The 13,287-nt window shown below is 52.7% G+C and overlaps 1 protein-coding gene across 9 annotated transcripts in view; it reads left to right on the plus strand.

Annotated features, from left to right (window-relative positions):
* The first annotated feature begins 2,787 nt into the window (after positions 1 to 2,787).
* Positions 2,788 to 13,287, plus strand: part of SLC5A9 (solute carrier family 5 member 9) — a 30,128-nt gene continuing 19,628 nt past the window's right edge. The window contains exons 1-4 of one of the 9 annotated variants that reach the window (XM_079154324.1): positions 2,788 to 2,943; positions 7,506 to 7,724; positions 9,536 to 9,607; positions 13,079 to 13,183. In XM_079154324.1, coding sequence (XP_079010450.1) covers positions 7,584 to 7,724; positions 9,536 to 9,607; positions 13,079 to 13,183 — 318 coding nt within the window. In that variant the 5' untranslated portion in view covers positions 2,788 to 2,943; positions 7,506 to 7,583. Of the gene's footprint in view, positions 2,944 to 3,208; positions 3,492 to 6,851; positions 6,960 to 7,505; positions 7,725 to 9,535; positions 9,702 to 13,078; positions 13,184 to 13,287 lie in introns of those variants that run through there. The other 8 variants (XM_079154325.1, XM_079154321.1, XM_079154326.1 and 5 more) reach the window with 8 other exon arrangements.

A 13,287-nucleotide genomic window follows, 5' to 3' on the forward strand; every position in this document is an offset into this window, starting at 1 on the left:
TCATTTCACAGAGGAGGAAATGGGGTCTACAAAGGCATGGAGACCTGCCCAGGATCCTAGTGAGCCAGGGACAGAGACAAGGCTCAATCTCTGCCCCTTGAGCCTGGGCCAGATCAGTTTTCCCTGTACTTCTGCTGCCTTCTGCCACCTGGACACAACGGTTCCCATCCCGAGTGAGCTCTGCTTTCTCACAAAAAAGTGAGACACCTGACACCAGGCACTCAGCACCTTTTCACTTGTCCCTCCTCTGAGTCTTCAAGGAGCCTCTGACTCAGAGGATCTCAGGTCACAGGGATCCAGCAGAGACACTGCTGCCTGGAAGTGCTCCGCATGGGGTGGGGACCAACTGGACCCGTGGTGCCAGCGCTGAGAGGGGAGCCCAGCGTCATGGGCAATCAGGTGGGAGCTCATCTCGGGGGCTTCAGGGAGGGCAGCCGACAGCAGCCAGAGGGAGGCAGGAAGGACAGAAACCTCTGCCAGTCAGGGGACACTGGGGTCCTGGGTAGAGAGGGTGAGGGGGTTGCTGGGGCCTTTCATACCCCTGGCTCCCTGCGCAGAGCAGGAGCTCATCTTCAGACTTTCTTGCTCCAGACGCTGCCTGGCCTTCCAGCCTCCTTCCTGTGGAAGTCGATCCCCTTTCCAGAATGACCCAGGCTAGACCATTCTCCCCCTTTAAATCACTAGGTCTTGGGACACATGAAAAGCCTGCCACAGACCCCCCAAGCCCTTCTCCTTTGACTTGATATGAGGGTGAAAGAGCCCACCTCCGCCCCAGACAGAGGGGAGCCCCAGACAGAGGGGAGAGGGAAGGTTTGCCACATCACCTCAACAGTTCTTTCCAAGGCAGAAGCCTCTCTCTGACTTTTAAATGGACACATTAAAGGGATGCCAACCAAACAGTTCCTCTGAGCAACTGTGGCAAAGCCAGCATAGGATCTCTTGCAGATCTCGGGGAAGTCGCTGAAAAATAAGAGGAAGCAGGAATGACTGAGGAAATGGAAAGGGGAGGAAAGAAAATTGGGTAGGAAGAGTCTTGGATTCCAGTTCTGTTCTAAGAAAGTTCCAGCCAAGCCAGCCAAGAGTCCTGCAGCCACGCATGCCCGCTGATTGATTGGGTCATGTCATGCTCAGTCACTGGCTGGAGCAGCTGGGGAGAGTGTGGACTCAGGGAGCATGCGGTGTTCAGTCCTGAGGGATAGTGGCTAGGAGAGCAGATCATCTGTGCTGGGTGCATCTCCATGGCCACCACGGCACAGGCCCCCAGGTTCTGTGTCACCTCTAGAATCAGGTGAGTAGGCACCTCTAGTATTATTGTCAACCTTCAGTCCTCAGTCAAAACAAGACAAAGGGTCCCATTTCAACACCTGTTTCATACACACCATCTCATTTAATGTTCCCCCTGATTAAGGTACATGTTCTCGTGTCGTTTTACAGATGAACCTTGGGTCAGTGGGCAAATACTTCTCCCAACTCACCTGGGATTCTCATTCAGTTGCTTCACTGAACTGCCAGGCCAGGCCAGGCCAGGGGCATCATGTTCCATCCGAAAACCCTGCCAGAAGCCCAGGAAACTGCCTTCCCTCCACCTGAAAACCGCGTGACCGTTTATCTGCCATCATTATGTCATCCTCCATCTTCCTATGAGCTAGCTGTCATTTCCATTTTACAGAAGAGAGGAAGAGGAGAGGGAAACATGAAGTGCCTTGTCTCCTTCACCTGTTGGAGTGTGAAGGGCCCTCAAGGAAGCTGGGCTTGCCTGACTGTAAACTCTGCACTCACCATTACTCCACGGTTTCCCCAAACAAGCTCCCAAGACAGGCTGCTCCCCTCTCCATGTCTCACATGCACACACCAGGCGTGTGCACACACGTGTGTGTGTGCGTGAGAGACAGCCCATCATGCTTGTGCATGAGCTGTAGCCAATGCCAAGACCAAGTCCCTGATCCATCAGCAGCTCAGTTCTCCCACGCCTCTGGAGTTCAGTGTCCACTTCTAGATTCTGTAAGTTGAGGCCTCACCCCTATCAAGGTGGCCTGCTGGTCGAAATCTAAGAAGATCCTCCACTGTCCTTTTCATGCACGTGACCCACATCTAGTATCACACGTCAGGAGGGTGTTCGTGTGTGTGTGTGTGTGTGTGCCTCTCACATCTGTGAATGAACTGTAGCCCAATGTCAAGACCTCCTCTCAACCCACAAACTCCCTAAGCTTCTGTGTTTTACCATCAGACACTACTTCCTCCTGTCTTTGTGTGTGTGTTATTTCATTTTACTTTTTCCCAGCTTTATTAAGGTATAATTAAAAATTAAAATTAAATATATTTAAAATGTGATAATTAGAAACACCAATAATGCGTTGTAAAATGATTACGTCAGTCAACACACTATCCCTGCCTAGTTACCCTGCTATGTATGGTAGAGCGCTTAGGCTCTGCTTTCTTGGCTAATTTCTGGTATACAATACAGCATGATTAAGCACAGTGGCCATTGTCCTTGTTCGTCCTGCAGTTTACATCTGTGCCCTCCTCCTGTCTTGAGAAACCTGTTTGCCCAGGTGTGTGGGAGCACGGTTGCCCGTGGCAGCAGGGACAGCACCTCATTCTGACATTGTCTCCTTTCCCACCTGACCTCTGGGCCTGGGTAACAGTGCACTGAGAGCAAACTCTCTTTCCTCCATGACCACACATTGCAGAGTGTCTACTGTCCCTCAGAACCCAAGGCCCAGGGGACTGGAGTGAGAGTCCAGAACCTCCCCTCCCCCCTCACCAGGGGTGGAGCCAGGGCTCATCCCAGCCTTACCTGAGCTGTCAGGGCAGCTGTGGGAGTTCAGGCCAAAGCTGCGACGTCCTCGGAGCTGCCCAGGAGCCTGAGACTGGGACACTGAGCCCCAGGTAGTTTTGTACAGCCCAGGTTGTGCAGACAGAGGTCAGTCAGGTCTGGCAGAGGTAAGTGTTCAGAGAGCAGAGCCTATAACTCTCCCTGATTTTCTTCTCTTTTCTCCACCCCTGGGTCTGGGTGAGCACCTTTCTCAGTTTTACCCTGTTGCACAGTCCTCCTTCCTCTTGATAGCAAGCATCCAGCCTGTCTGCACAGGCTTCTTTGATCTTGCTTCTCTGTCCAGCCCCAGTGAGAGAGCGCAGGCACTGCCTAATACAATGCTGGGGTGCCACTGGCATTGTGTTCTTGGGGAGCGGTGCCCCTGGAGTTGTGGAGTGGCATGGACTGACAGCAGAATTACACAGAGCTGTGTTGAGATTTGAACTGAGCCGAACACAGGTATGTGACAAGAATAGCAGGGAAGGAGGGGTGAATGAGGTTAGGGTGGCAGGAGAGGGGCTGACAAGGTCTCTAGAACTGGGGCTCAGAAACAGGTGCTCCTGCCCCAGCCCAGCCACTTCTGCACCCTGCTCAGAGCTCCCATCTGAAGGGGCAACACAGTGCTGATTCCTATACCTCCAGGAGACATGCCCCTTCCAGATTCTCCCTCCCCCAGGTAAGGCCAGGAGGGAACAGACAGTGGTGTACAGGAGCTTTTAGACTCAGTCGAATTTGACTTTAAAACCCAAACCATGGACACTTGCCAGGGTGGAGGCCAGTTGGAAGTACAGAGAGACTGCCCAAGATTCTTCTTGGGGAGAGAAGCATTTGCAGGAAACAGGGGAGCATGCAAGCAGCGGCCAGAAAGAAGCTCCCTTCTGGCACCAGCCGGTTCTGCAGTGTGACTGAGGGTGGCAGCGAGGACCATTCTGCTTGCTCAGCAGCTGAGTCACCGAGCTCAGGGCCTCACCTTCTCTGGCCAGAGGCTCCCCTCTGACCTATCCTGGTGCCATGTCCTTCCTTGCTTCTCACACATGGCTCTGTGCAGGGAATGAGCACTGCGGGCACTGGGAACTGAAGAAGGGGAAGGACCAACCAGTGGAGGCAGGACCCCCCAAGGGAAGGGGCGTGGGGAGCTACCCAGGTCAGTGTGTGCCCAGCTCAGTAAGAACAGCCAGGACCACCCCCTCTGCCCCCTCAGTCAGTGTCCCTCCTTACCAATACCATTGCACCAGCTGCCTCCTTCCTCATCGTCCCCCGTGGCAGCCCCAAGAGGAGTTTATAAAAAGTAGGTCTCACGACCCCATCACTGACTTTGTCACGGGGGACATGAATGCAAAGAAGACTGCAAGGACCTTGGAGGACTCACTCCCAAGGCAGAAAAGCCCCAAATCAGCAGTTACAGAGAGATAAGTGGGGAGAAGTTTGGGGTTGTGGGTGTTCCCAGGCTGGGGGTCGGAGAAGGCTGAGGAAGGTCTTGGTGGAGGATGCACCAGGGTCCCACCAGGACCCAGAGGTGGGGGAGCACGGCACTTCTGGGAACCCCGTGGAGTAGAAGCAGTAGCAAGGAAGTGCAAGGAGGGCTCCAACCCCAACCTGAAGGGCGCGAGAGAAAGCGGCTGTGGAGGGCGGTGTCACAGGGCGGAAGCCACGGACACCTGCCAGTGGGGCGCTTGGGAATAGAGAGCCACGGGTTCACCTGGCTGAGGAGAGAGGGCGGGGCGGACACAGCAGGGAGAGTGTAGGACAATGGGAAGCACAAGGTGCCCAGTGGGACTGGCATTTGGGATAATGACCTAAGAGGGCAAGGCTGTGAAGCTAGAGGGGTTTGCTGGTCCTAGGATTCCAAGCAGAACTCTGGTTTCCAGAATCATTGGTAAGGGCAGGGCCAAAAGCCCAAGGAATACCCAGGCTGTGGATGCCAGAAACAGGGGCCTTGTCGTCCATGTACTGTGAACTACAGGGGGAACAAGCTGAACCCAGATGTGTGAGCCTACTAGTGATCTTCTTAAGCAAATGGTTCAACGGAGTACACATTTTCCCTTACCCCTCGATTAAAAGTCAAGTAGTTCTGTGAGTTTCCTGGTTACCACTGAGTCATATTCTTTGGCTATCTGGTATCACATTGAGTCTGAAAACACAGTTTCAATCTAGATATTATTCAGAAATTGTTATGTCAAGCACCTTAGATTATTCAGCACTTTAATCTTCACTCTGAGGCAAGACTTCTCCCCCAAGGCCCTACCCCCAGTTGGGGCTGGCTTCAGCTCTCAGCCTCAGGAAAAGGAGATATTGTAGACTTGCTGTTTTCCATTCACCTCCTTTGCTCTTGAGGAGCCCTACTTCTGACCCCTAGAAGCTGCAGTGTGAGGAGGAGGGAGAGGTTTGGGGGAGCAGGAAAGTTCTGACTGGAGTAGGACTCTTCTAAGACGGTCCTGGCTCATGGACTGGAGGAGGGAAGAGGTTGACCCTTTCCTGATGACACTCCCTGTGGAGTCTCCAGTATCCCTCAGCCCGGCGGGCTCCCCAGTCAGAGCACCAAGTGTTCTTCCACAGCCTCTGGAATTCAGTGTTCACTTTCAGTTTGTGTAGGCTGAGGCCCTACTCCATCAAGGTGGCCTATGGACAGGATTTAAGATCCCCCACTGTCTTTTCATGCATGAAATGCACATCTAGTCATCACACACACACACACACACACACACACACACACAATCCTTACACTATTTTTGCCCAGCCCAGGTTGCAAGTCAGTTCCAAATCAGCACCTCCCAGTTACACCACAGCTGAAGTTCCTGCCATTTCCATGTCTCAGGTTGGAATCAGACCCTGGTCCTTGCGACTGAGGGTCACAAGCTCTCCAGGTTTCCCTGCCACAGCTCCTGTGTGCCCAAATCTGCTGGTTTAGAATTAGGCCAAATGTGCAAGTGTTGAGGTTCAGTCTCAAAAACCCATGAGGTGGTAGGTGACAGGGTGCATGCAACCCTGAGGGTCAGGTGGGCCCTTCCTGGTGGGGAAGGCAAGAGGAAGTGCAGATTCAGTGCCTTCTTCTGCTATACTCTTCTTCCTTCTCTTCCCTTCTTTCTTCCTGGGAGGCTTCTCTATGGTATTCTCAGTGATCTGAGCTCAGACCTGTCTTTCTCCCTCCCTGATTAACACCCAAGGATCTGCCAGCCTCATCTCCCTCTGCTCCTCCATACAGCTCAACCCAACCCTGTCAGAGCAACCCTCTGTGACAGCTGGTCCTTCACATTTTCCTGATGTTGCTAATTCTGTTCCTGTTCCCCTTGATCCTCTCATTTATCTGATAAACTCTTATTCATCATCAAACAGATGCGAAAGACGTTGCCTCTGCGAACACTCTGAGCTACCTTTCTGGCATCTAATGCCAATGGGTGCTGGATTCTGCTGGGCCCTGTCCCAGCTAGAAACTAACCTAACCTACTCCAAGATCAATGTCCTTGCTCCTTGGAGTACAGCTTGGCCTATGCCTGGAATTCTGGTCAGGGTGTCCTGGGAGTAATGGCCAGGACCCTGCTTCTCACGTTCTTTATCTTACAAAGGGAAGGGCTCCCCTACCCAGCCCTGGGATTCTCATAGGATGCTGGGGGTCCCATAGGTTCAGGGCCAGCAAAGATCCTTTACCTGCTCCAACCTTGATCTCTGACCTGTGTATGCAACAGTTGCATGTAAGGCGATACTAGACTGAAATGTCCCAAATGCAGCTATTTTGGAAAGACTAAGTAAACAGGCATGCTTCATGCCAGACCTCTGGGCTCCTTGGCTAGATGGTGGTCCATGTTAGTTTCTCCATATTAACCCCAAGAGCATGCAGTAGCTCAGGTTTACAGAGGGTCTCAGATGGGCATTGCAAGGCAGACCAGCACAGGTCACATTAATGAGGACACTCAGGCTCAGAGACATTCAGCAATTTGCCCAAGGTGGTCTGCACTTTGGTGAGAGGTGCAGCTGAAACTGGAAGGTAGCTACCTGAGCACTCAAAGCTGGTCTTTCCTGGACCAAGAGAATTCTATGTCCTCTTCAGGGAAGGCCCACCAATTCCATCCATCTGTCACAGCACAGGAGAGGCTGTATGGACCCAGCATCAGAAGATGTGAACTCTGGTCCTGCCTTGTCACAGAAGGTCCTGCTCTGTTCCTTAGAATGACGCTGGTCTCTTCCTGGGGCTCGGTGACCTACTGTAGGAAAGGGAACATGAGACCCCCCACGGGTTACACAGAGAGTACATGAAATACTGGCTGCCTTGCAAGGGTGCTGGTGGCCACTTCCCCTCTCTTCCCTCATCTCCTTCCCACTGGGTGAAGAGAACTTGCATCAAACAGATGATTAAGAGAGCTGGATTCCAGCCAAGCTTTGGCTCTACCTTCCTAGGCCTCAATTTCCCTCCACACAGTGGGAACTAGAACACCTTGATTTCTGAAAGCTTGGGTTCTATGACATTGGTCCTTTTCTCCTCCTCCTCCTGCTCCTGCTTCTCTGAGGGTAGTAAGGGTGTGTGCATGTGTGTGTACCTGTGTGTGTATCCGTAGGGGCAGCAGGGAAAGGGGGGGAGGGCAGGAGTCCTGCAGGGGATGGTTGGCGGTTGGGAGAAAAGTGGGCAGTAACTTATGTGCCAGCCTCAGGGCTTTCTCAAAGGCTAATGGAACCTGGGGTTGATTAATCATTAAAGGAAAGGAATGAAACCAGGAGCGCCTCAAAGTCCAGCCCGCGGGGACTGACTCCAGCAGATGAGGCAGTGCTGGCAGCAATGGTGCCTGGAGCTTCAGGGGCCCTACTCAGGACCGAGGCAGCTCCACGTTCAGCACTGGGCTCTGAAGTTAGCCTGCATGCCTACGACATTGGGGTGGTGGTCACCTATTTTGTCTTCGTCACTGCTGTGGGGATCTGGGTAAGTGGGGCATGAGGCCAGGGCCTGGCAAGGGAGGGTGGAGCTGGGGGCAGCGGTGGGAAGAAGGAAGAGGATCACAGAGCCATAGGGAAGTGAGGTGGAACTGAGTTCAGGAATCATCCCCCCCAAACCCAACCTTCCAGAAAGAAGGAAACTGAGGCCCAGAAAGGACTTTGGCCTGCCAGAGGTCACACTGCGAGTCAGAGGCTGGCCAGGCCTGGCGGGCCTATGTCCATCTTCCTCTCTGTGCACCTGACATTTTCAGTGTCCATCATCCCTGGACACTCTGAGCCTCACTCTGCCTCTCCAACTCAAGACCCCCAATGTGGAGAAAGGTTGACTGCTAGCCCTCTCTGAATACTATTAACATCTAGGTCAAAGAGCTGGGCTCGTGTATTCTCAGGGAAGGGCACCAAACATATTCCAAAGTCCCTCTGTTCTCCATTGTTCCCAGGATCTGTGGCCCTGGGCAGGAGCTGGGCTTTGATGTCAGGGATCCCCTAGCTCAGGTCCTAACTCTGGCAATCAGAGTCACATGACCCTGGGAATGTGGAAGCCTGTGTGATCTTCTCTTGTCTCATGTGGACATGGAGAGTAAGATCGAGGCTGTAGAAAGTTGTAATCATTCAGTGACGGGACACATCTAAGCATTTGGCACAGTGCCTGATTGCTATTGTCACCATAGCATTCTGCAGAGAGGCCAGCACCTTATGACAGCTGCCAGGCAGACTATGATCCAAGTCCCATTTAGTCACCTCCTGGGCTGTAGCTATGTCAGGAACACTTTCTGAGCTTCAGTCCCCTCCCCTGTAAGGGGAGGTGACAGTCCCTGCCTCCCAGAGCTGATGGAAGGAAGAAGCAGGCAGGCAGGTGCTCAGTGGCTTGCAGGAGGTGGCCAGAGTGAGAAGTGCCAACTCTATTGTGAGCTGGACGAGCTGTTTCCTGCCCCATGGCTGCATTTCCTCATCTGTGAACTAAACTTGTGTGCTTCCTATGGCCTCCAGTAGGATCAGAGGTGACACGGGAAAGCGCAAGTAAAAGCTGAACAAGCACAAGGCCCTCTAGTCACCAATTTCCTTCCCCGTTTCCTTCTTACCATCAAGGATTTTTTGTATCTCAGACCCAGTCAGAGAACTGCTGCCCTCTGCATCAGAATACATGCTTTGAGTTCACCCTTCCCTGCCCAGTGCCTGCCCTGGACCCGGATCCCCAGCGAACATGCTTGCACTCCTCACTCCCCTTCGATCTTCAGAGCACAGCCCAAACAGGCTGGCCACCTGCTGCTTCCCACCATAGTCCTGGACGGGGCTCAGCAGTGTGGTCTGACTTCAGGCCAGGCTAAGGGAAGCCCCCAAACACAGCTGGTCATCCTAGCCAAGGCCAAGAATCCCCATCAGAAAGGGTCAAATGGCTGCCCCTCTCCAGTGTGGGAGCCCAGGTGGGAGGAGAGGAGAGGCAGTCACCATGCACCAAAGACTGAGATTCCAAACCATGTCCTGAAAGCAGACTGGGGGGAGGGGAGTGAAGGGACACTGATTACCAAGGGGCACACTGGCTGTTTATCCTTTACTTCCTGTACATCCTTTACTTCCTTTGCTTTTCACACCAGATCTGGGGAAAAGGTGCCAAGGCTCACAAAGAGGAAGCAGCTCTCCCAACGATGCATAATTTAAAATGGCAAAACCTGCCAGCGCTCAGGCAGCTCCGCCCTGCCTCACTTCTCACCCTCTGCAACCCCTTAGCACCTGAAGGGAGGGCAGAGGCCTGGGAGAAACTCAAGAAGTCCTTGTGTCTTGCCATTTCCTTTCCAGTCGTCAATCCGTGCAAGCCGAGGGACCATTGGTGGCTACTTCCTGGCGGGAAGATCCATGAGCTGGTGGCCTGTGAGTGGACCTCCCTCCTTCCCCTCCCCATGTGGAGCCTCAAATTCCTGCCTCCTCCCACTGATCAGGAACTCCTCTCGGCCTCTCTTTCTGGGTCAGTGGAACAGCCTCCCACTCTGATCCACCCTGCAAGCTAGTGACCCGCTAACACACCCTTCAGACAAGTGTCCCATGGGCACCTCCTAGGTATGGGCACCAGGGCTTTTGAGAGCTCAGAGGAAGCCCCAGAGCTGCAGGCAGTGGCATGGACTGGAGGGGGAGGTAAGAAAAAAATTTTTTCGGGACAGTGACACATCAGCGTATAGCAAAGAGCACACAAGTGAAGAGAATCAGCAGAAATCCCCAGCCACCTCAAAAAACTGGACACCAAACCTTCACAAAAACCCCAGTCTCTCCCATCAACCCACCCCACATTTCCACCTGTCCTCAGAACTAACTTCCTCCTCCCAGAATGGCAGGGAATGAGGTAAGCCCTGCCCAGGAAAACTAACAGGAGAACCCTCAGCCCAGTGGAAACTGGAGCTGTCCACACACCCAGGCATGTCCCACTCACTCACTTGTGAGCACTCACACCCACAATTACACACTCAGTCACACTCACTCACACATGCACTCCTATCCCTGCTCATACATTTGCACTTTCACACTCACATTCTCACAATAACACACTCAGACACACTCACACACAGCACCAGCCATTGTCCCACCTGTCCTGGTTCTCACAACCTCCCCACCCACCACCTCCACACCAAGAGTGGAGGAAACCCAGGAGGCTGCAGGGCTCTCTGCTAGGGTTGGGTGTCTGAGGTAGGAAGAACTAGATTCAGGGACCTCTCAAGCTGTCTAGCATGACAGAATCCCCAGGGCTGTGGGGGTGCTGAGGGCCTGAGAGCTCACAGGGACAGGGACAGTGACAGGTCACTGGAGCTGCCAGCCGCACCCACATTAGGAGAAAGAAAAGTCCCTGGAAGTGGTTCTGCTCAGTCATGGCCCCCACTAATTACAGCCCTGAAAATAATTCAGGTCAAGAATAAAGAAGCAGGACAGTGGGCTCCTCTGACCAGGTCCAGAGAGGGCCTAGGAACCCAGGCTGACTGGCGGTTCACTTGCAGAGGGCAGAGCTCTGGGTCCCTATGTGGGTATAAGGGAATCCACAGGCCTTCCAGCAGAAGGAGTGTCCCTGGCAGGTTCCTATGTGTGACCCCCCACCTAGTGTGGGAACCCATGAGGAAAAGAGGATGTGCTGCCCAGGGCTGTGAACTGTGCCTTCTGCACCAGAGACCTGGGTTCAGCCTGAGGCGGGGCCCACAACCATCCCTCAGGTCAGGGACGCTCTGTCCACTACTGCTGGAGCTGTGTGTCTGGCTGTCCACCCAGTCCTGAGACTGTGCTCCAAGAAGGGCATGTGGCTGGAAATCCACAAGAGCTAAAGCAGCAGCCATCCCTGCTTTAGAAGCTCAAATGGTCCTCCTCCCCCATGACCTCGTCCAAATCTTCTGGGTGGGGTGAGGTGGACATGCCTCACTGCTCATGGGAGACACTCTTCCTCTGAAGCCAGGGGCCCAGTCCTCTCTGCTCTGGTTAGGTGGTCCAGCCCAGCCCTGCCAGCACCTGGGCCACCTGAGAATGAGAATGAGTGTGTGCCTGAGTGCATGTGAGTGTGTGCATAGGTCCATGCTTTGTGCATATGTGTGTGTGTTTGTGTGTGTGACTGTGTTGTGCACATGTGTGTGCACGAGTGTGAGTGTACATGTGAAAATGCATGTGAGCACACCCATGTGTGTGGAAGAGAATGTGTATATGTAAGTGTGCATGTAAGAATGTTTGTATGTGAACATGTCTGCAAGGTGTGCTCATGTGTGAGCATGAATATGTTCGTGTGTGTGAATGTACATGCAAGTTTGTGAGTACATATGTGTGTGTGTTATGTGTGTTTGAGTGTGTGAGCACGAAATACAAGTATGTGCACGTGTGTGTTTGTGCACGTGTGTGTGTGTGACTTCATGCACACATATTGGGGTAGAGGCAGCACCAGGTCCTCAGTCACACCAGGCCACACATCTCCATGCCTTTACCCTGAGCTGTCACCTCTTCTCTGAATTTCCCAATCCTTTTCCCTTCTTATCATTTTCTATTTCCCAGCACCTCTGGGAACAAGATGTTGGGAAGAGGTGAGTGTCCAGATTTTATAGCTGAGGAAGACAAGATTTTAAGAGAGAAAGTGATTTTTGTTAAGGTGACATGAGTATGAAACTAGAGCCTAGATCTTCCCTTCAGCCCCCAGTCTTGTCCCCAAGTTCTCCTCAAGCCTCTTCCCAGGCCTCAGAGGCCCTCCCTCTGCCCCCACCCCCTCCCACCCTCCCAGTCCTGGATCCCATCTAATAATAAGACATAACATTGAACAAATGTTTATTAGGTGTCAAGCACCATTTGTCTAATGGTTATGGGAGACAGAAAGCCAGGATGTGAATCCTCATTTGGTCATTTATTTGTTCTGGGACTTGGACAACTTACTTACCTATGCCTCAATTCCCTCATCAGTAAAATGGGGATAATAACTGTGTTAATCAGTTTCGTGTTACCAGAACAAATATAGTAGAGAATCAAATTATCAAGGAAAAAGTTTTATTATGGTGCACCTCATGGCCAGGGAGTAAAAAAGAAAGAAGACCAGGGTCTCATAATTCCCTTCAAGGGCATGTTCCCAATGACCTAAGACCTCCCACTGGACTCAGCTTCTTAAAGATTCTACCCCTGCCCAATAGTGCCACATGTTGAGGACACATAAACCTCGGGGGGATTTTTGTTTGAACCATAGCAATAATAGCACCCACCTCACTGGGTTGTCATGAGGATTAAACGAGAGACTGTATTCGTAGAACATGACCTGCTCCTGGCGATGCTGCCCAAGCACCAACTGCTCTGATGATTGGCATCATCACTGCCATTATTAGGCCTCCTACTGCCTTAGAGGAACTGGCTGCCCTCCTGAAGAAAGAGGAACTCAGAGACTGGCCTGCACTGTGCTCAGCCTCTCGGCCCCTCCCTCTGCCTGGCCTGGCCCTGGAGTCAGCAGGAACTAGGGGTGTGGCAGGGCCTCCTGGCCTCCTGTGGGAGTTTCCTGGGCTTGCAGCCTCCTTCTCCCTGGACACCCTCAGGCTGAAGGTCCCAGTGCCCTTCTTATACACGCCTACTTGCCCTGGCTTCCCTTCTTTCCTACTTTACCACATATTCACTGGGTGATCTGGAGCAGTGATTTCATTTTTCTTGGCATTATTTCTTTCTTTTGCAAATTGGGAAGATTAAAATCCTTCCTCCAGGTGATTATGGAGTTTACCTGTATCAGGACATATGAGGTGCCCAGTGCAGTGCCCAATAAATTAGCTCCGTGCCTCCTCCTCACTGATCATGGTCCTGGTCCCAGATTGATTCGGATTAGCCCTGACCCTTGACCCCATCTGTGTCTTGCAGATTGGAGCGTCTCTGATGTCCAGCAATGTGGGAAGTGGCTTGTTCATCGGCCTGGCTGGGACAGGAGCTGCTGGAGGCCTTGCCGTGGGAGGCTTTGAGTGGAATGTGAGAAGCTGACCTGGATGCTCTGGGATATTGAGGGTCTGAAACTATCTCCATCCCCGGCCTTAGGGCGAGAGAAACAGAGGTGCTTAGAAGTTTGCATGGTA

Source organism: Sciurus vulgaris (assembly GCF_902686455.1).
Source record: "Sciurus vulgaris genome assembly, chromosome: 1".
In the NCBI taxonomy this organism is placed as follows: Eukaryota; Metazoa; Chordata; class Mammalia; order Rodentia; family Sciuridae; genus Sciurus; species Sciurus vulgaris.